Raw genomic sequence first — 27,220 nt, forward strand, 5'->3', positions numbered from 1 at the left:
TACTTATCTTTCTGGGGTTTATCCAGGGAATCAGGCAATTTGATGAAGAAACTGAATTGAGGGGCTGGCCACTTGGTCAAGTACCAAATCCAAGAAAGGGCCATAACAGAGACTTCCAACCCCTACATTAACAGCTAGAGAGCTAAGGCCGAATGCTCTTGTGTCAGAGACCCCAAAACTCCTGTGCTTTCCACTCTATCAGCTTGGGGAGGGGCAGCCGCGAAATTCGTGAGGCCAACAAAGTTGCTCCAGGAGGCTCCCTGAAAGCATTAATAACTGGGCTGCAGAGTCCCCAATCCAGCTGGCAGGAACCGATGCACCCAGTGGCCCCGGAAGGCAAGGGGAATCCCTGTTGGCTGGACGCCAGAGGAGTCCCCTGTCGCTCGACCCCAATGTTCTTTTCCCCGAAGAAATGAGGGAGACCCCCGCACACAATATTCAGGCTCCCTCCGCCCCCCAGAGGTGATTCCTTTCCTCATTAGGAAATTTTCTGCTCCCTTTTTCCGACTACTTTTCCGAGCGTTTACGTTGTACATCTGGAAAGGAGGGGGAGGAAGGAGGGGGAACAGGAGAGGAGGGAGAAGAACCCAAGCCCGCCCAGTCTGAGCCAGGCCAGACCACCGGCCTCCAGCTGGGGCCGGAGCCAGGGGTGCAGAGGTGCGGCCCCCCACGCCCCTTCGGGGTGCGGGGCGCGGCCTCAGCGTCCCTGGGACCCAGGAATGCCCCCCCGCCAGCCGACCCGGCGGCCGGGGGGAGGGCCCAGCCGGGAGTTGGGCAAACTCCTCCCCGCGTTGAGTCATTCGCCTCTGGGAGGTTTAGGAAGCGGCTCCGGGTCGGTGGCCCCAGGACAGGGAAGAACGGGCGCTATGGGGAGCTGGACGCCACGGTCGCCACGATCTCCTCTCCACGCGGTGCTGCTGCGCTGGGGGCCCCGACGCCTACCGCCGCTGCTGCCGCTGCTGCTGCTACTGTGGCCGCCACCACTCCAGGTTGGGGGCTTCAACCTAGACGCGGAGGCCCCGGCGGTGCTCTCCGGGCCCCCCGGCTCCCTCTTTGGCTTCTCCGTGGAGTTTTACCGGCCGGGAAGGGACGGGTGAGTGGCGAGGTTGGAGGCGGGAAGCGGGCAGGGGGCCACCTGGAGACTGGGGGCGCGCCGAGTACTGGAGGCGACCAGGAGTTGAGTTGGAGGGCGGAGTTTGGAAAGACTAAGACTTGAGTTGGGGGCCCTTGCTAGAATTGGGGGCCCGCGCTGCCGCAGGGAGGGACCGTGGCCGACGTGGAGTGTGAGATCGTTGTCGAAACTTGTGTGGCATGAGGAGAAAACTCGAATCTAGAAGCTGGAGAAGTACAGGCAGGGTCTATGGGCCAACCGGGAGGAGAGGGCGCAGAAAGCTTAGGGTCTCTGGCGATCTGTGGGCTGCGGGAGACCTGTGGCGGGTGGGAGTCCAGGGGGGCGCGGAGGCCGGGCAGGACCTTAGGGAGCAGTGGAAGAACCTCGAGATCCTCCGTGGGGCCATTGAGAGGGTTGGAGCTGGGTGAGCGTGTGCAGTTAGAGGGAAGACAGACTGAGGGGGTCGGAAGGTTACGTGGGGGCCAGTCTCATCCTCCCCTCCCCCATCAACTCACACTAGGGAAAGACCCGGGAGGACAGAGGCTCCCTCCCCTTTCTCCTCAGTCTCCTGAATTGCCTCCAACCCCCAACCTCTTCAGGCGAGGGGATCCAGGAACTTAGGGAGAATCCCAGGACCCTGGCACTGGGGGTACTGGGGCTAGAGGCGGGATCAATCCAGGGCGGTGCACGGATGTGTCGGGAGGGGTGTGAGTGCGCGCGCCTGAAGGGGGGTGGGCGGTTTCCCTCTTGCTCCAGCTCTTGGGAGGAAGAGAAAAGCTGATTTCCTGTAGCTTGTCGGCTGTAGTAGAACTGAGACTCAGACTTCTGGGACTAGGGTCAGAAGCTGGAAAGACATAGGCTCTCTGGGCCTAAGAGCATCAGAACGAAGGTTCCTGAAAATCTCTTTGGAGAATCCTTATTTCCGGGTAATAAGCGGACCTAGACTGGTGCCCACAGGCTTGGGGAAATCAGAGGCCACATTGAAACAAACTGTGTTTGTTTAAATAAGGAGAGGAGGTCGGGAAGTAAAAGAAAAGTGACAGTCCCAGCTGCTGGGCCAAGGAACCCCAGATGCCAGATTCCTGAACCCCTTTGATGACAGCAGTGGATGTTTCTCCACCTCCTAGCTCTGAGCCTCACTCTGCCCGTAGCAACACTTATACCAACCCTGGGATCTCAGGGCTTGATAGGACCTTTGTCAGAAGTCATCTGATTTTAGCTGTTATTTAATTAGGGGCTTGGGGTGGGGTTAACTCTAGCTAATTTGGTTGGGGAAGGGACAGTTTTTTGTTTGTTTTTTTTTTTTTTTTTTTTTTGCTTTTTGCTTTATCTGAGGAACTTAGGGATGGAGAAACAGAAAGATAAGTAGGCCACAGTCGTTGAATTTGAGGTTTTTCAAGGTCCCCACCCAACCCCCACCCCACACCCTGGCCTCTTGCCCAAACCTCATTTCATCACCCTGTCCTGGAGCCTCTGCCAGGGTCCCCCAAACTTCTTACCACAACCCTAATGGAGCAGAAAGAATGGAGGAATATAGGGTCTTCACTTCAGGGTGTCACTCCACCCCACACAAAACTGTCAGTTCTCTTTCAAAACATCTGTTGGACTTTGCACTCCTGGTGACCCCTGACCTGATCCTTCAGCCCCTGAGGTTTCTAAAACAAGACCCAGCCTCTTCTTTCCTCAAGAGAACTCAGGTGTCCAGCTCACACTGCACTCCCTCCCTCCCCTTTGCTCTGAGCACAAGCTCTAGGGCAGTCTCCTTCCTTATGACCTCCCTCTCAGCACCTGTGTGTATTAGCCCGCCCCCGCCCTCTCGTGAGGAAAAACTATGCCCTTTGTGGCTGTGGTCTTGGTATTCCTTGTTTCTCCCACATTACTTCTCGTGTTGAAGAGAACAGGGTGAGCTCTGCAGAGGTTACAGACATAAAGGGTGAAGCCTAAAGCCAGGCAGCTCTGGGTCTGAGTGTTTACCATTTACTAAAGAGCTGGGACTTGAGCAAGTTACTTAAACCCTTGCAGTTCGGCCTTCCCTTGGACATGATGCCTAACTTATTCTTAGGACTGACTGAGACAATATCTAAAAGGTGCCTGCCCACAGAGGTTGAGCAACATATGCAAGGCCTGAGTTTTGTGGGGGAATTCCTGATTCTGATATTTTTCCCTGACACCCTCCTCATTCTAAGTTTTCCTCTCTTCCTTATTTGCATTCATTCATTCATTCATTCATTCATTCCCAGGCTGGCCTCAAATTGTGTAGCCAAGGATGGCCTTGAACTCCTGATCCTACCTCTCTAGAGTGCTGGGATTGTAGGCAGGCTCTGTCACACCTTCCACCACACCCAGTTTATGGAGATTGAACCCAGGGCCTCTGTGCAGCCTTGGCAAGCAGTCCACCTGCTTGGGCTACATCCTCAGTCCTTACATGCTTTGCAGTACTCACTAATAACTATAGTAGTTATAATAGTTTCCTCGCATATCTCATGAGCTTTCATATCCACTTCTCATTGGATTGTTTTTAAAAAAAAAACTATGTGGAGCAGAGAAAGAGTTGTTGCTTCAGAAGTCATAGAAATTTAGAGCTAGAAGTTAGCTTAGGAATCCCTCAAAAGCAACTCATCACTGAGAAAGGCTAGAGGAGTGAAAGTGACCTTTAAATGGACCAGTCTGCTACAGGCAGCTCTTACTCAACCAACCAGATGTCTCCCATTGGGATGTACACTGGGATGTACACGGGGTCCACTTCTGGCCTGGTCAGGAATGACGTAGGAGTGCGGGAGCGGGGCGCTGACCCGCTTACTGCTCTCTACCCTGACCTTGTCAAGCCAGGGGAGTCAAACAGTAACTGAATATTGAACAAGGGCTTAGTTAATCAGAAGCCTGGCTAGGAAGATAGTGAAGAGAGGAGGGGATGTTTTGGCAATGGGGCAGAACAGAATACTAGCCTAGGAAGCAGCATTACAGGACTCCAGGATTCTGTTCACATCCTGGGAAAGATTCTGAGCAACCCTGGATGGGCGCGACTTCTCTTGGGTTTAGTCTCTCAAGTAAGGTCGTAAGACTAGGGCAGCAGTTTGGGGACTTGTTGAGGGATGTCAGAACCGAGGTGGCCCTCGGAGGGCATCTGCATTAGTCCTAAAGCCAGTGGATGTTCTGCGCAGTGACTTCCAGATGGTCTCAAAGGACTAACTTAGAATCTCCAGACTCTGAGGCTTCCAGAGAAATGATGCCAAGTATTCCTCCCTTGGGCTCCAATAGAGTCTAACTGCCAAGCTGCATCCAGTGGGAGATAATTAATGGTCTTTTCATCTTTTCTGAACCAAAAGTATCTACAGCTGCCAATCATAGCTTCTGACCAGCCTGAGATAACCAGGTTCCCCATACCAGTCGGTGTAACGCCAGCCAAAAGCAAATGCACTTTGAGTTTTAATTAGCCAGGGATGCTTTATCAGGTAAATGCATGATTTCCGTTAGGCTTTCTGCAATATTGAAAATAGCCCAAGCGACCCTCCCTTGGTACCCTCTTGAATTACTATGAGGATTCTACTGCTGTAGATGTTAGCAAGCAGCAGGTAGGAAAAGAATAAGGGTAAAGAGCCTACATATATGGGCTGGAGAGATGGCTCAGTGGTTAAGAGCACTGACTGCTCTTCCAGAGGTACTGAGTTCAGTTCCCAGCAACCACAGGGTGGCTCACAGCCATCTGTAATGGGTTCCGATGCCCTCTTCTGTTGTGTCTGGAGACGGCAACAGTGCACTCACAATATATAAAAATAAATAAAATCTTAAAAAAAAAAAAAGCTTACATGGCAATCTTGGCACAGGCACCTCACCTGGCATGTTTAAGTGCCAGAATGAGGACTACTAAAATGGACACAAATGGACACGCCACAAAAACCTCGGGTAGACGTCAGGCCTGGTCTGGATCCATGACCCCTGTTTGCATTCTGGGATCCCCAAACCTTCACACAGTGAACAGATATGCCCCTGGCCTATGGGTTTACAAACTTCACAGTCTTTTAAAGGACTGACAAGTGCTTCTTTCTCGGTTTCTCCACAAATGCAGGCAGTATGGGAGAACTTTGGGGATCCTGATAGAACCCAGAGGAAGAGGAAACTCAAGCCCGTGTTGAGCTAGTGCAACAACAGGAGCTCTCAGCTCCCGGTGCAGCAGTCTGGTTCCTGGGCTCTGCCCTCATTCTTGTGGAACCAAAGGCAGTGGACAAGTTCTCTGTACCAGCCTGAGCTACACGAGGACCACACCCCTTTGCTCCCGGGAGGTGGGGCACCCCTTCCCCTCCCTGGGGGCTGTAGCTTCCCATTTTTCCCAGAATCCTCTCATGAAAGTCACTAGGCTTGTGGGGTGGTATCTCAAACCTCTAATTGGCTTTAATGCCTGAGAAGTGGGAGACAAATGGAGAAGTGAGAGGCTGAAAACTGACAGGAAGCCACAGGCAGTAAACATTTCCTGTCCCCAGGGTAACCAAAGCTGGCACCTCCCCTCTCCACTCTATAACTTAAGGCACCTCCTGTCTGTTCCCATCCTGTTTCTCTGGACCCCTGCCTTATCCATTCTCACCTGTCCTCTCACACTCCACCCATACTCCCTGGTGTCCTGGGGACTGCCTTCCTCTCTGCACTCATCACCTATTCATCTTAGACCCCTACCCTCCCCCTCAGTATACCTGACTCTCAGAAGATATCCTCACCTTTTCTCAACAAGTCCCCTTCTGGGCCCTCATTCCTATTGATAAAGACTGAGGAACAGCCACTGGCAAGAAAAGGGTAGGTGTTGGGAATGTTGAAAGCTGAGAGGGTACAGAAACCATGAGGGGTGAAGAGACCTGTGATTTGAGATCAAGAAAGAAGCCGGTCAGTGGTGGCACAAGCCTTTAATCCTAGCACCCTGGAGGCAGAGGCAGGCCAGCCTCTGAGTCCAGGGCCAGCCTGCTCTACAGAGTGAGTTCTAAGACAGCCAGGGCTACACAGAGAAACCCTGTCTCGGAAAACAAAACAAAAGAAAAGAAGAAGAGGTTAAGAACATTGGCTGCTCTTCAGAAGACCAGGGTTCAATTCCTAGCACCTACACGGCCACTCATGACTACCTGTAACTCCAGTCCCAGCAGATCCAGTGCCTTCTTCTGGTCTCCTCTGGAACCAAGTACCCACACAACACATAAACACACATACATGCAAAAATATCCATACATGTTAAATGAATAATTTTAAAAGATAGGAGGGGACCTGGGCATCTAAATCAGGAGAGCAAGCAGTGCTGGGGACAGGCGGGGGTTGAGGAGCAATGCCAGTGGCAGCAGGGGAGGAGAGCAGAGGCCAAGGCTGGCAGGGACACTGGCCCAGAGCTGGGGAGCCAAGGAAAGCTGCCCAGACTGCCAGATGCAGTCATTGCAGGGGATCCTGAGGAGAGTGCCAGGAGAGAAGGCTGTGGCCGTGTGGAGGGCCTGGAGGCAAGGGACCAGGACTAGTAGAGGAGAGTTATGTGGAGACCCCAGAGGCAAAGGACCAGAGCTGGTAGAGGAGGAATGCCAGCAGCCATTCCTTAGAGGACCCCATCTCAGACATGTGTGTCCAGGAAGAGGATCCAAAAGAAGAGCATTTGAGTCCAATGTTCTGGGGCCGATTTGTGGGAGAGTGTGGCAGAGCCCCAGCTAGGAAGGTGAGGTCCACTGTGGGCCACAGGGTGGGGCAAGCCAGGCCCAGGAAGTGGCCTGCTTTCATAGTCCTGATTTCAGAGACTCACATTTTCCTCCAACATGCCCCAAGACTTAAGTGGCCAGTTGCCCGAGTTCCAGCCAGGGGAGAAAAGGCTTGGGAAGAAAGGATACAAAATAGGTGACGCTCTATAGGAGCCTGAATTGTCCCTTTAATATAAATGTGTATGTATATACACACATACATATATACACATACACATACATATATATACACATATACACACATACATATATATACACATATACACACATACATATATATACACATACACACATATATATATACATACACACACATATATACACATACACACATCTATACACACACATACATATATATATACACATACACACACATATATATACACATACCCACACATATATATATACACATGCACACATATATATACATATATATACACATACATACATACACACACACACATATATATACATATATAATATACATACATATACATATATATATATATATATATGCTGGGTAGTAGTGGTACACACCTTTAATCCTGGAAGTCAGAGGCAGGGGAATCTCTGTGACTTTGAGGCCAGCTTGGTCTAAGGACTGAGTTCCAGGACAGCCAGAGCTACACAGAGAAAAACCATACACACACACACACACACACACACACACACACACACACACACACACTAATCCATTTTCAACCAAAGGTCATACATTGCATTTGGTATTGTTTCTTAGCCTGGTGCTGGGGGCCTTGTGTGTGCCAAGCACATCCTCCACTCCTGGGCTACAGCCCCAGTTGGGCTGGACACCTAACCTTGGCAAGTAGATGGAAGAGACAAAAAAGCCAGAGTCCAGACCCTAGCCTTCTTTCCCCTTTCCAGGAACTGACTCTGGTTTCTCCTCTCTAGTAGTAGGGGAAGAAGGTAGGGGAGTGTGGGGGGAGGAGGGGAGGAGCTGAGTTAGTGACAGCAGCACATGGGGAATGCCTGAACTCCAGCCCCTGCCTCTGGCATCCGTGGCATCTTCTGAGATATAAATACAACCCAAGGGACATCTACCCCACCCCCATTCTTCCCCCGAAGGTCTGGGTGCATCCTGCCTCCAGACACTGACCTGGAAATAGGACCCATCCTAATCCACTTCTCCTTTCCCCTCTGCAGAGTCAGTGTGCTGGTTGGGGCACCCAAGGCTAACACTAGCCAACCAGGTGTACTGCAAGGTGGCGCTGTCTATGTGTGTCCCTGGGGCACCAGTCCTATCCAGTGCAGCACCATTCAATTTGACAGCAAAGGTAGGCTGAAAGAGTTCAAGGAGGGGCCTAGCGTAAGTGGGTGGGTGGGCCTGCAGTTTGGGGGTAGGGCCTGGGGATCCTGCTGTGAGGGGTGCTCCCCCGTAGTAGTTCTGGTGCTCCATCCAGCTCCTAGCCATGGGCTCCCCGTGGCACTCACTCCATGTTCCCAGCCCAGCCCAAGAAGGGCGGGCATGATTCAGAAACATGTGGCTCTCATTTCCACTGAATCACCCACAGCTCTGGGAGGCCAGGGCCATAATGCAGACAAAGGCAGAGGAGGCTGCAGAGTTCTGTTCCTCAGCTAAGTGATAGTGCACACTGGTCACAGCGATTGAGCCACTGCCCCAGGGAGCTCAGCCCTCAGGCAGATGGGCTATGAAGGCTGAGGCTGTTCAGCAAGCGCTCAGGGAGCTTTTACTCCATGCTAGGCACTGTGGGGAGTGCCTTGGCTCACTTAATCCTGCGGCAACTGTATGAAGTATTAGTGTCCCCATGCTGTGAGGGAGGAAGCAGAGGTTAAGTCACCCAGCTAGTAAGAAAGCAAGGCTGTGAACTCAGGCAGTCTGTCCTCAGAGATAAGAGGGCAAGAAAAAGCAAGCATAAAAATGTGGGGGCCAGCTAATTTCTGACGGCATTGAACCCAAAGTTTTATGCATAGTAAAGATGTGCTGCTCCACTGAGTTACAGCCCCAATTCCTAAGGCTGACTTCAAAAAGCCCGAGGGCACAGGAGGCTAAGGCAGAAAGAGCATCAGAGGTTCAAGGCCAGCCTGGGCTACATAGTGAGACACTTGTCTTAAAACAAACAAATAAATAAAAATTCTGAGAGACAGGTGGAGGACAGTAAGAAGAGCAAGGAAGACAGTGCTACAGAGGGCAGAATTCAGACTTGGGAAGAGACAGAAAGGAAAGTCTAGTGTGGAGGCGAAAGGAGAGGCCGTTAGAGACACAGGGCTGGCTACAGACAGAGATCAGCCATGGGACTTGGCCAATCTTCCCCAGTACCACAGTGAAAATGTCCTGTTCCAGCTACAAGGAAGTCAGAGGAGCCAAGGAGCCAACTTGGGAATCTGGTGTGTGTGTGTGTGTGTGTGTGTGTGTGTGTGTGTGTGTGTGTGTGTGTGTGTGTGTGTGTGTGTGTATGTCTCTGTGGATGTGTGAGTATATGAGTGTGTGTTTCTGTGAGAGTGTGTGTGTGTGTGTGTGTGTTTCTGTGTCTGTGTGTCTGTGTGTATGTCTCTGTGGATGTGTGAGTTATATGAGTGTGTCTTGTCTGTGTGTTGTGTGTGTGTGTGTGTGTGTGTTTCTGTGTCTGTGTGTCTGTGTGTATGTCTCTGTGGATGTGTGAGTATATGAGTCTGTGTTTCTGTGAGAGTGTGTGTGTGTCTGTGTGTGTGTCTGTATGTGTGTGTCTGTGTGTGTGTCTGTGTGTGTGTGTGTATGTGTGTGTGTGTGTGTGTGTATGTGTGTGTGTGTGTGTGTGTGTGTGTGTGTGTATGTGTGTGTGTCTGTGTGTGTGTGTCTGTGTGTCTGTGTGTATGTCTCTGTGGATGTGTGAGTATATGAGTGTGTGTTTCTGTGAGAGTGTGTGTATATATGTGTGTGTTTCTGTGAATGTGTGTCTATGTGTCTGTGTGTGTGTATGTGTGTGTGTGTGTTTCTGTGAGTGTGTGTGTGTTTCTGTGAATGTGTGTGTGTTTCTGTGAATGTGTGTGTGTTTCTGTCGATGTGTGTATGTGTACCCACACACGCGCATGTGTAAGGAGAGTGAGAACCAGTCAAGTCCAGCTACACAAAGGAGTCTAAAACTCCTTCCGTATACCTGTCCCAGTGAGACTCTGGGGTCTAGAAATGCTGAGTGAATCCTAGGCCAAGGCTAGGGTCGCCTTCCTGAGAGCCAGTGTGACAGTCCACTTTCAACTTCCCCAAGGCTCCCGCATCCTGGAGTCCTCATTGTACAGTGAGGAACCTGTGGAGTACAAGTCCTTGCAGTGGTTCGGGGCAACGGTTCGGGCCCACGGCTCCTCCATCTTGGTGAGGCATGCATGGGCTCAGTGGTGTGGTCGCTAAGGGTTAAGCTGTGGTAGAGAGGGCCAGGCCTGTGGGGGTTGGGGGGAGGGAGTGGTCATCTTACAAAGCTAAATATGAACACCCCCTGCCCCGCGCCCTCCCAGGCATGCGCTCCACTGTATAGCTGGCGCACAGAAAAGGACCCACAGAATGACCCAGTGGGCACCTGCTACCTCTCCACAGAAAACTTCACCCGGATTCTGGAGTATGCACCTTGCCGCTCAGGTAGGGGCCAGAGTGTGTGGAGCGGCTGTGCCTTCTCCATGGGAGGGCCCCAGGCGCTTGGGGCTTAGCTTGTACTTTCAGTGCTGCTCAGGAGACTCTTGCCCAGTCTCCTCTCTCGCTCTTGCCTCTCTTCCCTGTCAGCACTCAGTGTGCCGCTAGCTCATTTTATTGTCTTCTTCCCTCACAGATTTTGGCAGTGCAGCAGGGCAGGGTTACTGCCAAGGGGGCTTCAGTGCCGAGTTCACCAAGGTGAGGTGATTGGGGAGGGGAGGCGGTAAGTGAGGATCTAGAGTCAGTACCAGACCGTAAGGTACACTCATTCCCCTTCTCCGCACCTCCCCACAGACTGGCCGCGTGGTCCTAGGAGGACCTGGGAGCTACTTCTGGCAAGGTAAGCCCTTCCTCCCACATCCTTTCCTTGATCCAAACTTTTTCTTTTCTTTTTTTTTTTTTTAAACATTTATTTATTTATTATGTATACATCATACAGCTTTCTGCCTGCATGTATGCAACTACAGGCCAGAAGAGGGCACCAGATTTGATTATAGGTGGTTGCGAGCCACCATGTGGTCGCTGGGAATTGAACTCAGGACCTCTGGAAGAGCAGACAGTGCTCTTAACCACTGAGCCATCTCTCCAGCCCCAAAGAGGGAAGGGATTTTCTTTTTTTTTTTTTTTTTTCCTGGAGCTGGGGACCGAACCCAGGGCCTTGCGCTTCCTAGGCAAGCGCCCTACCACTGAGCTAAATCCCCAACCCTGGTTTGTGTTGTCTTGTTTTTTCAAGACAGGGTTTCTCTGTGTAGAATTCACTTTGTAGACCAGGCTGGACTTGAACTCAGAGATCCACTTGCCTCTGCCTCCCAACTGCTGGGATTAAATGCATGTGCCACCACTACCCAGCTTTGATCCATACTTCTAAAATCCTATCCAGTCTCCCCAAAGCCTCTGTGACCTCCCCCTGCCTATCACCCTGCTCTCCTTCCAGGCCAGATCCTGTCGGCCACTCAAGAGCAGATCTCGGAGTCCTATTACCCACAGTACCTCATCAACCCTGTTCAGGGGCAGCTGCAGACCCGCCAGGCCAGCTCCGTCTATGATGACAGCTACTTGGGTAGGCAAGCGGGCAGGGAGAGGATGGGAGGGGAAATCGGGGGCCTCTATCCTCACTCGGCTCCCTGCTTCTCCCACTCAGTGCCGCCAGCTCTGCTGCCATACTTGTGTACAGGCTGACAATGAAGGGATTGAGGGCCAGAGAATAGGGGTCCCCAAGGAGGCAATGCTAACATCCACGCACTCTGTCCCCAGGATACTCTGTGGCTGTAGGTGAATTCAGTGGTGATGACACAGAAGGTAAGCGAGTCTTCAGGCCAAAGTGGGGGCTGGAGAGAAAGCCCAAAACAACATTCTGAGTCCACACTGTCTTCGCCTCCGCCCATCAGTTTCTTCTCTTTGCAGACTTTGTTGCTGGCGTGCCCAAAGGAAACCTCACCTATGGCTATGTAAGACCCCGCCCGCCACCCTCTGCCTCTCACCCAGACTAAGTACAGAGCCTTGAGTGGCAGTTTGTTGGGGACATCGAAAAGATAGATCAGAGCCTAGGCTCTGGGAGAACACACCAGATTTGAGAAGTCTGGTTCAAGGGAAGGAAGTGTGTGAAGTCAGACGCAGGTTCAAATTCCGGCACTGGCTCTGGACAGGTTCATCTGTTCTTTTATCGCTACACTGTCCCCTGCTTGACCGCTCTAAGTTGCTTCTTCCATGTACAATGGGGTAATAATAGTTCTGACCTCACAAGGCACTTGCGAGGGGAATGAAAGCACTTGTAAATCGTTAGACCGTGTGCAGGCACCGGCTATTATTAGACCGTGACAAGTGCCACACACGGTCGCTCAATTAACAACATTTATTAAGGCAAGGTGAGAGATGAGTTGAAGACATCTTATCCCATCTCTTAAGGAGAACCTAGTCAAATATGTGGGATAAAACGCACAGCTTTAATCTTGATGAAACCACTGTCCATGAGCCTCTCGATGTCCCAGACACTGTCCGTCCATGATGGTGTTCCCTTCCCCACCACAGGCCCGTGGGGTGCAGCACAATCTTGCCAGTTTGCACATAAGAAAACTGTCGTCCTAAAATACCAACTATGTTGCTTAGGGGCAGCTGGATAAATATTTAATATCTATCATATTCCAAATCTCGTGCTCTTTCTGAATTGGAAGTTTCAGATAACAGCACATTTTAGGAAAGCAGTAACCTCCTTCCAGAGAGGGTGCCGCAGGGAAGGTTCTGTGAGGGTCCCACACAGATGGGGCAGGAGGGAGTCCCAGGCACAGGCATGAAGAACACAGAGAATATAGGACTGGGACTAGTTTGCAGCCTCATAAGGTAAAAGAGAGTGAGGATCATAAGGGAGGGTTGAACAAGCACAGGCAATGGGGCCAGACGCCAGAGCCTTAGAGGGCTGGCCCAGAGGCAGGGACTGACAGTGGCTGCAGGGGCCCCTGGAGTGTACAGGTGGGAATCACAGTCCTCCATCTGCTCTCCGGCACCAGTGCCAGGGGGAAACCCAAAACCCAGTCCAGCCAGTCCTGGGAAGGCTCATACCAGATCTCAGCAGAGCAGTGGGGCAGAGAGCAAGATCCAAGAGACTTGGAGGTCTGCTAGGTCAGTGGCTAAGAGGAGACAGCGGAGATGTGAGTACCTTGCAGACTCTGGTAGATGAGGGATGGCTAGAGTTCTGAATCTGTCGGGTTTGGAGCCCCAAAGTGTATCCAGTCACAATTACTGTTTGCCTACTGCCTGCTACGCTCTTCTTCAGTCTCTGAGAGGCAAAGACCAAAGACCACTGATCTGGGTCCCACTGTTCTGATTCTGGTCACTAGAATCTAGTGGGTAGGGATGAAAAATCCAGAAAGGATATGGAGAAAGAAGGCAAAACAGCGAAGGAGTAGAGAAAACCCATAGGTGGAGGCAAGGCAAATTAGGAAGGAGTCAGAAGAGTGCTAAGGTTCCCCTAAGAAGTACCTGTCCCATGTGTCCCAGACCTTCAGACATGGGGCATCCAGGAACTATAGGCCTTTGTCTTCATCTCCAGGTCACTGTCCTTAATGGCTCAGACATCCACTCCCTCTACAACGTCTCAGGAGAACAGGTGAGGGTACCCTCACTTCTCCCTCTTGCCATCTAACCTGCAGCCCTGGGCCACCAGCGTCAAACTTCCCACCTTCTCTGGAGCCTCTGAATGTCCACTTACAGCCTCTCTGGATCCCATGTACTGACCAATCTTTTTCTGAGTCCATGCTGCCCTTTGTCCCCATAGATGGCCTCCTATTTTGGCTATGCCGTAGCTGCCACCGATACCAATGGAGATGGGTGAGTGACGGGAAGGGATGCACCTTCCAGACCTGGTCAGGGGGTGTGAACGTGCAGGCAGACTACTCCCTCAGGGTGTTTTTTCTAGACTCAGTTCATGCTTGCCTTCTCCTTGGTCAGGGCAAGAAGAGCCCTCAGGTCTCCTGGGAATCCAGAATGCCTGGGTCTCCCCCACAAGGGCAATAAATTATAGCAAGACAAGGGGTATCAAGATGCTTGGGTCTTCCCTTTTCCTCAGGCTAGATGACCTGCTGGTAGGGGCACCCCTGCTCATGGAGCGGACAGCTGACGGGAGACCTCAGGAGGTGGGCAGGGTCTACATCTATCTGCAGCACCCAGAGGGTATAGAGCCTACGCCCTCCCTCACCCTCACTGGCCAAGATGAGTTTGGCCGATTCGGCAGCTCCTTGACACCCCTGGGGGACCTGGACCAAGACGGCTACAACGGTAAGTATCATGGCCCAGGGGGCTGAGGCTGAGTTGAGGGAATGCTAGTTGATCAAGAACTTAGTGGGAGGGTTTCTGTCAACTAAACCCCTCTTGACTTTCCAAGGGTATTGGGGTTTAAAGAGATTAGAACAGGAATTAATGGGTAGATTGGGGGCGGGGAGGATCCTGAGGTTGTTTGTTTGGTTGGTTGGTTGGTTTTGGTAGGGATTTGGACCCCTGGCCTCCTAACCTAATGAATAATGTGTGTTGTGTCTTGCAGATGTCGCCATTGGGGCTCCGTTTGGTGGGGAGGCCCAGCAAGGAGTTGTATTTATATTCCCGGGAGGCCCAGGAGGACTGAACACTAAGCCTTCCCAGGTTTTGCAGCCTCTGTGGGCAGCTGGCCATGCCCCAGACTTCTTTGGCTCTGCCCTCCGAGGAGGACGAGATCTGGACGGCAATGGATACCCTGGTAAGTTGTGTCTATTGCCTTTTCCTCTTAGAATTCAAGCTTCGGGGTGCAGTGCTAGCTAGCTGCCACCAGATGGTGCAGTCCCCTGGCTCAGGCCTCTGAGCCATGAAACTAGAAAGCCTTGGATGAAGGCATTCCTGATTTGGGGCTTGCCATAAAGAGTAGTATCTTGACTTTCTACAGATCTAATCGTTGGATCCTTTGGTGTGGACAAGGCTCTGGTATACAGGTATGAACTCAGGGAGACTAAGGCAGCCTGGGCAACTAGTTTTCCCTTTGAAACTAAGACTGGGGCTGTCAGTACAGAGGGAACTGGTGTCCTGGAGCAGGTGCCCAGCCTTAATTCTGCTTACCCCACATCTACTCTTGGCAGGGGTCGGCCCATCATATCTGCCAGTGCGTCTCTCACCATCTTCCCCTCCATGTTCAACCCAGAGGAGCGCAGCTGCAGCCTGGAAGGAAACCCTGTATCCTGGTGAGCTGAGCCAGGAGCCTGCAGAGATCTGTACAGGCAGGGGGGCTGCATCTGCCTCAGGAAGGGACAAGCAGGGATGTCCTAGTCTGGGTCTTTCTGAGGCAGGTAAGAGGCCAGTTCCAGTCACTCAGCACTTTCTCCTCTGTCTTTCTCCAGCATCAACCTTAGCTTCTGCCTCAACGCCTCTGGAAAACACGTACCCAACTCTATAGGTGAGAGAAGCTGCTCACGTGGGGCAGCGTGGGGTGGGGCAGAAGGACTAGGTCGAACAGGTAAGAGAAGCTGACTCTGTTTCCTGGCCACAGGCTTCGAGGTGGAACTCCAACTGGACTGGCAGAAGCAGAAGGGAGGGGTCCGGAGGGCACTGTTCCTGGCCTCCAAGCAGGCCACCCTTACCCAGACCCTGCTTATCCAGAATGGGGCTCGGGAGGACTGCAGGGAGATGAAGATCTACCTCAGGGTATGGCCTGAGGATGAGGGTGGCCTAGCCTGGGTAGATGGTCACATAAAACAAAGGACTTTGGTGGTGGTGGTGGTGGTGGTGGTGGTGGTGGTGGTGGTGGTGGTGGTGGTGGTGGTGGTGGTGGTGGTGGTGGTGGTGGGTGTGCATGTGTGCTTGCATGTGGCTGGATGACTGACTGGGAAGTTCTCCCTGAAGAGCCTGGGGCTTGGGAGAGGCTAAAGAAGAAGCCTTTCTGTCAGAAGAGCCAGACACCAAGTGCCTAGGCCTACAGAGCAATGAGATCAGATTTGGGCCCTGAGCAGAGAGAGGGGGAAGCAAGGTTGAGAAGCAGGGTCACTGAGGGCCCAGAATCCCTAATCCCATGAATTCTCTCCCCTGACCCTAGAATGAATCAGAATTCAGAGACAAACTCTCCCCAATTCACATTGCCCTCAACTTCTCCTTGGACCCGAAAGCCCCCATGGACAGCCATGGCCTCCGGCCAGTCCTACACTACCAGAGCAAGAGCCGGATAGAGGACAAGGTAAGGAAAGAACTTGGAGGGAAGACAGCCCTCGCCCCAGAGACAGGGCCCTGGGAAAGGGGTGGTAGGACCCCTCTCAAGACTCTTCCACTCCTCAGGCCCAGATCTTGCTAGACTGTGGTGAAGACAACATCTGTGTGCCTGACCTGCAGCTGGCTGTGTATGGGTGAGTGGGGCTGTCACATGACAAAGGGACAGGGACACTGTCGCTGAAACTGACATGGACGCTGAGCATTTCTGGGTTTGGGTTTATCTACAGGGAGCATTCATTTCCCTAGCTCCAGACAAATTAAACACAGTATTCTGCATGTAGCATCTTGCCTTATGCCTGCCAGAGCCTGGGACCCAGTCAGCAGGGCCAGTCCCACTGTGCTATTCGCATGCCCCGTTGCCCTGGTTGATGGATTCATTCTTTGGTGTCCTTACTCTGTGTGCCCCTCCAGGGAGAAGAAACATGTGTACCTGGGTGACAAGAATGCACTGAACCTGACATTTCACGCCCAGAATATGGGCGAGGGTGGGGCCTATGAAGCCGAGCTGCGGGTCACAGCCCCTCTGGAGGCTGAGTACTCGGGGCTTGTCAGACACCCAGGGGTGAGAAGGCACTCTCAAGGGGGGCTGCAGTGGTAATCCCCTGCAGAGGGGTGCCCAAGCCTGACTGACCTGTGCCTGCCTATCCCCAGAACTTCTCCAGCCTGAGCTGTGACTACTTCGCCGTGAACCAGAGCCGCCAGCTGGTGTGTGACCTGGGCAACCCCATGAAGGCAGGCACCAGTGTAAGTGAGGGGTAGAGGAGGAAGGGCTAGGAGAGAGCACAAGACAAGCCCTGGCACAAGATAAGCCTGGCCCTATCTAACAGCCCCTTTCTCCTCCCTGTTTGTTGCACAGATCTGGGGTGGCCTTCGGTTCACTGTTCCTCATCTTCAAGACACAAAGAAAACCATCCAATTTGACTTCCAGATCCTCAGGTAGGGAGTGACTGGGCCTGGACTGGGACTGAGTTGTGAGTGAAAGAAGGGAAGGCGGGGCAGGCGGCAGAGCCTGGGGGTTCCCTTCAAACTGCTTCACTCTTACCTCCATCCCACAGCAAGAACCTGAACAACTCACAAAGCAACATGGTCTCCTTCCCGCTCTCGGTGGAGGCTCAAGCCCAGGTCTCCCTTAACGGGTCAGTGCCCAGGCAGAAAGGGGCCTTTGGAGGGAAGGGTGACGGACTTCTAGAGAAGGACACATTGGTCCCTTTTGTCCATTCTAAACTATCCTCCTCTTCAGTGTCTCCAAGCCTGAAGCCGTGATTTTCCCAGTCAGTGACTGGAATCCTCAAGACCAGCCTCAGAAGGAGGGAGACTTGGGCCCTGCTGTCCACCATGTCTATGAGGTGAGGAAGGTTGGCAGACAAGCCACAGGGGTCCGGCTACATGAAGGGAAAGAAACCTAGGACCAGGGTGAGGTGAAGAGAAGAAGGGACAGTCTGGAGAATGCAGAGGACCTGTGAGAGAGATCTGGAAGAGGGACATGCTGGTCCTTTGCCTCACAAAGTGAAGCTGTTTTGGGAGGATACTATGAGTCTCAGACTAGCATGGATTACAGAGTGAGACCTTGTCCCTTGTCTCACCCTTGAGTAATGGCTCAAGTGGACGTTTACTGCCGTTGGATGTTCTTTCAGTTCTCAGACTGATACACTGTGGCCAAGACCTGCATGTCAGACCAACTTTCCCTTCCTCAAAGTGTGCTCTTCCTCCTCAGCTCATTAACCAGGGGCCCAGCTCCATCAGCCAGGGTGTGCTGGAGATCAGCTGTCCCCAGGCTCTGGAAGGCCAACAGCTCCTCTATGTGACCAAGGTGACGGGACTCAACAACTGCACCTCCAACTACACCCCCAACTCACAGGGCCTGGAGGTGAGGACCTGGTCATCGTGGGGTGGAGCGATGGGGTTATGGGACGGGGAAAGGTTGCCTGGAGTGGATTGGAAGTGGTGGGGAGATACAGTCTGGAGGGAGGGAAAAGATCCATATCTACTACATTTGTGTTCTTTGCCCTGAAGTTGTCTTCCCTCTCTCCTGGTGTGCTATCAGATCTATGCCACCTTGTCCTACGAGACTTGTCCTCTGGCCCTCTTTGAGAGTGTGTTTGTTTGTAAACAGCATTTAATGAAGTAAATGTTAAAGTGAACACTGCTGGACCTAGGAAAACCCCACACCAAATGAAACCAAAAGGTCCCCGCACTCCTGCAGCTTGTAGCTAATGAAGGCTGGTAGACAATAAGAAGTAAAAAGAAACCGGGTGGGGCTGGAGAGATGGCTCAGTGGTTAAGAGCACTGACTGCTCTTCCAGAGGACCTGAGTTCAATTCCCAGCAACCACATGGTGGCTCACAACCATCTGTAAATCTGTAAAGAGATCCGATGCCCTCTTCTTGTGTATCTGAAGACAGCTACAGTGTACTTATATATAATAAATGAATAAACCTTTAAAAAAAAAAAAAGGAAAGAAAAAGGAACCGGGTTGTGGTGGTGCACACCTTTAATCCCAGCACTCAGGAGGCAGAGGCAGGAAGATCTCTGAGTTTGAGGCTATCCTGGGCTACAGAGTGAGTTCCAGGACAGCCAGGACTTACACAATGAAAGCCTGTCTCGAAAAATGAAAAGGAAGGAAGAAAAGTGCTGGCACCTATAATCCCAGCACTTGTGAAGTAAGGCAAGGGGATCAGAAGTTCAAGATTATTCCCAGCCATTTACATGAGACCCTGAGTGACATAGAAGACGGGTGGAAAACGAAAGTGGGAAGCTACCCAGGCATGACGGTCACACCTGTAACTTTAATCTTAGAAGAGGCTGGAACAGGAGGACAACCATGAATTAAAGGCCACTCTGGTCTATAAACTGAGTTCTGGGATAGCCAAAGACTCACAGTGAAAAATTCTTGGAGGGAAGAAGGAAGACAGGCAAGTGAATCTGTGGGGTACAAAGCTGACCTCTGACAGCTCTTGAAGAGGTAGCCATTAGCCAGGTAGAACACTTCACCTACTATTGCCCAGGGTTCAGTCCCAGCACTGCTAAGTAAACAAGTAATGATTCAACTGAAACCTGAAAGACAAAGCTGTAAGACAAGGGACAAACATTCCCAATAGAGGGAACAGCCAGTACAAAGGCCCTTAGGCAGGAAAGACTTAATGATTTCTTTATACATCCCCTACACAGTGCAAAGCAAGGTACACTTTGCTCTCAGCAATAGGTGGGCTGGCTGAACACAGGGACAGAGACAGAATCTGGTCCCTGGCTCTGGAACATAGGTTCAGGCTGATGTAGGTGCTATAATGAAGCAGGAGGTGCAGCTAAGGATGTCTCTTCTTCCAGTTGGATCCAGAGGTTTCTCCACACCACCTGCAGAGGCGAGAGGCTCCAGGGAGGAGTTCTACCACCTCAGGAACACAAGTCCTGGTAAGTCACTGCAGGGAAGGAAGTTTGTCCCAAGTGTCGGACACCTGTTTGAGTTCTCAGGGTCACCAGAACAGAATTCTGATCTCAGACACCTTCTTTCTTGCCAGAAATGCCCTGAAGCCAAGTGTTTCAGGCTGCGCTGTGAGTTTGGGCCACTGCATCGCCAAGAGAGCCGGAGTCTGCAGCTGCATTTCCGAGTCTGGGCCAAGACCTTCTTGCAGGTAAGGGAGCTTTATGCAGCCTGGACCCCCGACCTTTGGTCCTAGCAGGACTGACCCTGTTCTTTCCCTGCCCTTCCACCTCTGCTTTGGTTACTGGAGAAGCACACACACACACACACACACACACACACACACACAGGTCTCCCTCCTGCACCCTGGCTGATACACACACACACACACACACACACACACACACACACACACACACACACACACACACACACACACACACCCCCAGGTCTCCCTCCTGCACCCTGACTGGTTTAGACCAGTCGTGTGTCCTTGGCGCCCCCTCTTGGTCACAGTAGGAGCAACTACTTCCCTTTCTGGCCCTGATAGAAGAACAGTAGAAGGCGAGCATGCCTTTAATCTGAGCACTCAGGAAGCAGAGGCTAGTGGATCTCTGTGAGTCTGGGGCCAACCTGGTCTTCATAAGTGAGTTCCAGGCCAACCAGGACTACATCTCTCAAAAACATACATCAAAAAACAACAACAAAAACGATAAATAACTACACACAAAAAAAGTAAAACCGCAGAGGGAGTGGGGGTGTAGGTCAGTGGTCAGTGGTAGAGTGCATAACTAGCACATGCAGTCCATAGGTTTAAAGACCAGAGTGGGTAGAGCCGGAGAGTGCAAACATGAAAGCCAGACTTCAGATATTCAGCATCCACGTAAATGAATGCCTAGCTGGTGTGCCAGCAACCCACATGTAATCCCAGCACACGGGAGGCAAAAACATGGACTCCCCATGGTAGGTCAACCAGACAGTTGAGACCAAATGGTGAGTTCTGAGTTCTAGGTTCAATGGGAGAGCCTGTCTAAATGTATACCTGACAATCAGCCTCTGACCCACCCACACTCGCACCCACACACACCACACGTGCATGCACATATGAAAGAAAGAAGAGAAAAGGTAAACAGAAAAGAAGGGCTATGAGATGGCTCAGTGAATGGGTAAAAGTACCCACCTCCAAGCCTCGCAACCTGAGTTTGATCTGTAGAGCCCATGTGACAGAATGAGAGGCGTGATTCCCTCTAGCTGTCCTCTGACTTCCTTATGCAAGCCTTGGCATGTGCATACCCAAACACACACACACACACACACACACACACACACACACACACACACCTCTCTCTCTCTCTCTCCCTCTCTCTCCCTCTCTCAAATGAATGAATGAATGAATGAATGTTTAAAAATAAATAAGAAAAAAGAAATGAGGATTGGGGAGATGGTTCCGTGCGTAAATGAACTAGTCTGCAAGCCTGACCACTTGAGTTTAATTCCTAGGACCCAAGGACAAAGCTGAGTTCTGTGGCTTAGCTAAGCCTAGAGTATGCAGTACATACAGTGGAAGAAACAAGAGAGACCCAGCCTCAACAAGGCAGGAGGCAAAAACTGACTTGTAAGAGTTGTCCTCTGACCTCCACATATGTCTCATCAAACATGTGCACTGGCATGTGTGCACATACATATAACACACAAGACAGAGTTTCTTTGTGTAGCCCTGGTTAGCTCTGGAGGCCAACCTGGCATGGAACTTAGATCTGAGAGCCTCTGCCTCCTGAGTGCTGAGATTTAAGGCATTGGCCGCCACCACCCACCTAATATTTTAGAAAACTTAAGAGAGTAGGGGATGAGATGAATCAATGGTGAATAGACAAGCAGAAGCAGGAAGAGAAAAAAAGCCATCATTTATTGAATACACACTATAGACCAGCCATGGTCCTGGATGTTAACCCATATTAATCATTAAAAAACATGTATTAAACATGTAGTTATTTGGTTATGCATTAGTTATAATTACCCAACTTCAATTTATTATCTCTCTTAAGGGGCATCGAGATAATCAGAGAGAGTGAGTTCATAATAGGGGACGATCACATCCTGAGAGACTGTAGGGAAGCCCTGTGTCCTCTATATTCCATAGGGGTTGCTCTGACCACTTCTCTCCACCCACAGCGGGAATACCAGCCGTTCAGCCTCCAGTGTGAGGCTGTATATGAAGCCCTGAAGATGCCCTACCAAATCCTGCCTCGGCAGCTGCCCCAAAAGAAACTCCAGGTGAGTTCAGGAGTCTGGATCAAAGAAGGCAAGCGCAAGAAGCGGGATGAGGACGTGGATAGAGGCTGGTCTTGCTTTGTGCAAACATTCCCAACTTTTTAGGTACAGAGATAAAGTGATCAGCCAGATTAATGTGTGTCTCTGCTCTGGAGGTCACAGCCTAGAGGGCAGTGACATCAGTGTGGCGTGTGGCAAGACAGTCTACAGAAACATGTCCTGGGAATACCTGAACCCAGTCTTACAGAGTCAGGAAGGGCTTCCTGGAGAAGTGCACGGCAAGCCAAGGCATGAAGGAGTCAGCTAGACTGCTCCAGGGAGGAAGATTCTGGGTGTGAGGAAACAGCAGATGTGCACTTCGGACTCTTAAGTTCAGAATGCTGTCAGCTAAAGATGAGAGCTGGGTCCAGATCTGACAGACATAGCCAGGAATAGGGTGAGAAGAGTTTACAGGTTCTCAGTGTCATTGGCTTGTCCGCAGGTGGCCACAGCCGTGCAGTGGACCAAGGCAGAAGGCAGCAATGGCGTCCCACTGTGGATCATCATCCTCGCCATCCTTTTTGGCCTCCTGCTCCTAGGTCTGCTCATCTATGTCCTCTACAAGGTCAGCCACACCGAGCCTTGGCTTGGCTTCCCGCCTCTCAGACTCTGCCTTTTACCCAGTAGAATCAAAGAGGCCACCCTCAGATCTACGTTGCAGGCCCCCATCTCTGCCCTAGCTACTCACACCCCATCTTGTCTTTTCCTATTGGACCCCTCCCTTCAGTCTGCAGCCCTCGGTTTACAAAGAGACCTCCTGTCTCGGGATAAGTTTGCCCACATTGCAAAACCCCAGATGGCAAATACATGATGACATTTGTGCTGTCATCTCTTCTAACGTCTATCTAACAATAAATGATGGCGTCCTACAGGTGGCCGCTACTGCTAGGCGATCAGATGTGGCACTTGTTGAGTTGAACTTGTTTACCCTTCCTGGCTAGACTCGTATCATTTTAAAACTCTGACAAATGATCACCCCATAAAAACCCCCTGATTTTAGATCTCCCACATCTGCTGGACCCCTTGGGAAAGTATCTGAAGGAAGCCACTTTGGCAGGATGGGAAAGGTAGAGGCTGGAGAGCCCTCATTCCCCTGGTCAGGGAGAATATAATCTCTAACTGTGCCTCTTTTCTCATCAGCTCGGCTTCTTCAAACGCTCCCTCCCCTACGGCACAGCCATGGAAAAAGCTCAGCTCAAGCCTCCAGCCACCTCAGATGCCTGAGCCCTCCTGATCTCAGACTCCTGATTCTGAAGAGCCAGTCCGCTATCTTCCGGTAGGGAGGGACTAGGCACTTCCTGAAGGTGCTGAGGGCTAGGGAGAAGCACTTCTCCCTAGCCCAGAGACATACTTGAAGGGCCAGAGCTGGGGGGCAAGAAGCTTGTGGATCCTTCCCCCCACGCACTGTGATGGACCCTCGTTTACACATGCCCTCTCACGGATGGGGGCCTCAGGTCCAGGGACAGAAGCCCCAGCCTTCCTTCAGCCTTTGAATTTTAGAGACTTTTCTGAAATCAACTTGGAGCTGTAATTAGGGAATCCGGTCATGGTTCTCTGGGCCGGGCATGCCACCAGGACTTCCTGTCTGACTCCCGCCTGCAAAGATTCATCTTTGGCCTTGCCAGAGAACTAAAGGAAGCCTGCAGCGAAGAGCCTGAGACTTGGGGACCGAGACCTGGCAACTTCAACAGCCCCTATCCTGGAAGGCCAATAAAGAACACTAAGCATGGACAGTGCTGCAGGACCAGCTCAGGACAAATCCCAAACAAAGGTCAATGCTGGCCCAGACCCAGATCCATGGAAGTCAGAGTGAGAATGGAGCCAGACCCAGTCTGGGGCCTGGGGTTGATCTGGAACCCAGTCTCAGATTCTAAGAACCTATGCTCGCAGACCCAGGATGACATTTGGGTCAGCTGCAGACCTGGGCCTAGGACCCTATTTATCCCTGACTTAGGGCAAGTCGGGAATTGCCCAGGACACAGTGGCAAACAGACCTGGAACCTCAGCCTGACCAAGCAGGCTCACTCATTCCCCAGAGAACGGGAAGCCCCAGGCCTGTACGACCTGGGTTCTGCCCACCAGCTGCACTGACGCTGCCCCTCTCTCCCTAGCCAACCCTCCCCTCTCCTCCAACTGCCCCCAACTTATTTAAACTCTGTTGCAAGTGCAATAAACCCCACCCACTGCCCCACTGACCAAAGTTGCAGTCTGTCCTTCCATCCTACTCACCAAGCCTATCCTAGACCCAGAAAGTAGGGCAAAAGGAAATATCTGTCTCCTGTGGGCCTATTCCCACTAGAAGCCGAGAGTGTTATTTCCCCTAACCCAGAAACGTCTAAGTCATTAAAAGACAAAAGAAGGGAGCTAGGTATGCTGGCACGTGCTTACAGTCCCAGAATTCTGGAGATGGGACACGAGGATCAGTTCAAGGTCACCCTTAGCTACTCACTGCATAGTAAGTTTGAGGTCTGCCTGGGCTACATGAGACCGAGGGAGAAAAAAGAGGGGAAGGAGTCAAGCGGTAGTTGCCTTTAATCGCAGCATTTGGGAGGCAGAGGCAGGTGGATCTCTCGGTTTGAGGCCAGCCTGGTCTACAAAATGAGTTCCAGGACAGCCAAGGCTACGCAGAAATCTTGTCTTGTCTTGTCTCTTTTGTTGTTCTCATCCAGCTCCCACTAGGGGGCTTACCTACTACCAAGGAGAAAAAAGAAGTCTCTCTGGGGTTGAGAATTGTGAAAGCTGCAGAGAGGTCCCTGTGATAGGTGAGGAAAGATTGGTACAACACACTCACCTGGGCTTCCCTTAACCCAGAAAAATAAACTGAAAGGAAAGCCCACTAGGTTTTTTGTTGTCGTTGTTTGCACGTTTTTTTGTGTGTGGGGGTGGGGAGGGGACACATGCCACAGCATGAAAATGGAAATCAGAAGCAACTTGTAGAACGTGGTTTTCTTCTACCAAGTGAGTTTAATTGAATTCATGCCAGGCAGAGGGTGACACACGCCTTTAATCCCAGCACTAGAGACAGCAGAGGCAGCTGAATCTGAGTTTAAGGCCAACTAAGGTTTACAAAGCAAGTTCCAGGACAGCCAGGGCTACACAGGGAAACCCTGTCTCAAAGAAAAGAAAAAGAAAAAGAAAGAAAAGAAAAAATAATCAAACTCAGGTTTTTGGGCTTAGGGACAAGTGCCTTTAGTCACCAGTCTGCGATTAGTGTTGTGTACCAGTGCAAGGGCGGGATGAAGGACTGTAGACGGTTCACATACGTGATCTCATCTGATTTTTCTTCCTGTGTGTGTATGGCCTCTTGTATTTATGTGGAAGTCAGAAGACAAGCTTGGATATTGGTCCTCATCTATCTCGCTTGAGACAGGGTCTCTTGCTACCTGATGAGCACAGTAGGCTGCCTAGCCTAGCAGTTCTCCCTCTCCTGGGCACAATGAGATGTCAGATGTATATGCTGTTGTGTCCAGCTTTTATGTGTGTTACAGGGCTCTGAACTCAGGTTGTCGGCTTGCATCATAAGCAATCCTGTGATGGCACCATTAACCCCATCCATACCAGGGAACACAGAGGACCAGAGCTTATGTAACTTGCTCAAGGTCACGCTGTAGAGCAGAACAGGAGTCACACTCAGTATTGCCTGACTGTGAAATCCCTTATTCTTAACCAACATGCCAGACAGCTCAGGTCTTCAAAGAGAAGTCATGTAACATGAGGGAGCCCCAGGATCCTCTTCTCAAGGTCTGTCCTGATGTGCAGAAGGCTAAATAAGGCAGACAGTAATGACACGCTAGGCCAGGATTTCACCACCAGAGGGCAGCATAGCTACAAATTTCTGGAGATCTCTGGCAGGGAAGTATGAGACCCAACCCTCGCCATCAGCAGGGCTATTATTATTAACTCAGACTTACGGCACCTTCGGATATCCCTCCACCTGAACCACACACCAATCTAAGGTCTTAAAATCCTATACTTAAGGAGCGTCTTCCCAGAACCCACAAAGGAAGAAGGACTGAGGCAGCAGAGACACAGTGAGGCAGAGAAGCACCCAGTACATCCAATGATAGCAGGAACTCTCGATGAGGAGTTCCTGTTGAAAAAGGCTAACACCAACTCCAGGGACTGAATCAAAAATGTCTCCTACTCCAATGAGGGAATGGTGAAGATCAGTGAGCTGGAACTCTGGGCTGGTGTCAAGGGTATGTCAGTATATGGTAGGTACTGAAGAGAGTAGCAAGATCTCCCTCTAATTAAGGGATTCCTTGGGTTCAGACATGCCATGGGTGTGAACTAGTACCATCCCTGAACTTACTTCTTTTGATTCTCCTATGTCTCTGAGCTGAGCTGCCTCTCTTCAACCACCCTACCCTGCAGATAGAATGTGTCTTCCACTCCGAGGCCTAGCAGCCCAAAGGAGCATGGAGTCTGTGGAGATCAGCCACCGGAACCCTCTCCTTGCCTGAGTTGGTGGAAACGGAAAAGAGGAGTGAAGGATATGCCAGAGGGGGAAGGGGCTCAGGAGAGGCATCTGGCGAGCGGGAAGATGATCTGGGGGTCTCAAGTTTCTTGACATCAATTAGGGCAGCCGGCCTAGACTCATTAGTAGCCTGGGGTGCAGGGCTCATCAATAATGAATCTGCCCCACACAATGCCCCCCCAGCTGCTTGCAAGGTCACCCCACCCTCTAGCCAGCTGCCTCCCATAGTAAACTAAGCAATCCCTCATCTGAGTTCTACCTAGCTCGGGAGACCCTAGAAAGACAATGTGGGCAGGCAGGCCTGAAGGGCAAAGAGGTGGGGGGCTTTCGGATAAATCAAACCCAGTTCTGGCCCTTGTTCAGTGGTCTCTTCTCCAGGGGAGAGACCTGGAAGAGGAGAGAAGGGGCTAAACTTAAGAAGCAGGCTTTCTGTTATAGAAGTGCAATAGGATCCCGGCAGGTTAGACTCAAAGCAAGAAGTTTGCCTCTGGTGGACCCAGAGACCCCACATCTTTCCTCAAAGCAGGATCACAGGACCCAAAGACCACGGTGCTGGCGCCTGTCTTTCACTTAGCCTTGAGCCGGTGCATCTTGGCAATTGCATTCACAGATGCAAGGCAGACATTGCTGGGGCTCACAATAGGAACGAGCCTAAAATCCCTGAGTTAGCCATTAAGCCCCAACTTCCCACCAGAAGCTAGAAATTCCCTCCTTTCCTCAAAGTTTCCGGACCCAATCCTACCACTCTTGATCCTACATTTCAGCTTTGCCTCCACCCTCCCTAAACCCTGAGTGTTCCAATTCCCAGTCTCACCCCCTTTCGCTCTGG

The 27,220-nt window shown here is 51.4% G+C and overlaps 1 protein-coding gene across 1 annotated transcript; it reads left to right on the plus strand.

Moving 5' to 3' along the window:
* Positions 1-602: 602 nt before the first annotated feature.
* Positions 603-24,109, plus strand: Itga5 (integrin subunit alpha 5). Its single transcript, XM_032884229.1, has 30 exons — positions 603-1,093; positions 7,993-8,123; positions 10,053-10,156; positions 10,297-10,417; positions 10,605-10,666; positions 10,763-10,808; positions 11,403-11,528; positions 11,723-11,767; positions 11,873-11,916; positions 13,515-13,571; positions 13,740-13,792; positions 14,031-14,239; positions 14,502-14,693; positions 14,877-14,922; positions 15,067-15,168; positions 15,325-15,380; positions 15,474-15,628; positions 16,017-16,154; positions 16,253-16,320; positions 16,598-16,748; positions 16,838-16,930; positions 17,043-17,122; positions 17,242-17,322; positions 17,427-17,532; positions 17,901-18,053; positions 19,511-19,594; positions 19,702-19,815; positions 21,777-21,878; positions 22,357-22,479; positions 23,055-24,109. The coding sequence occupies exons 1-30, from the start codon at positions 720-722 to the stop codon at positions 23,136-23,138; spliced, it is 3,300 nt and encodes a 1,099-aa protein (XP_032740120.1). The 5' UTR covers positions 603-719; the 3' UTR covers positions 23,139-24,109.
* Positions 24,110-27,220: the final 3,111 nt, after the last annotated feature.

The sequence above is a fragment of the Rattus rattus genome, chromosome 1, assembly GCF_011064425.1.
Source record: "Rattus rattus isolate New Zealand chromosome 1, Rrattus_CSIRO_v1, whole genome shotgun sequence".
NCBI classification, from domain to species: Eukaryota; Metazoa; Chordata; class Mammalia; order Rodentia; family Muridae; genus Rattus; species Rattus rattus.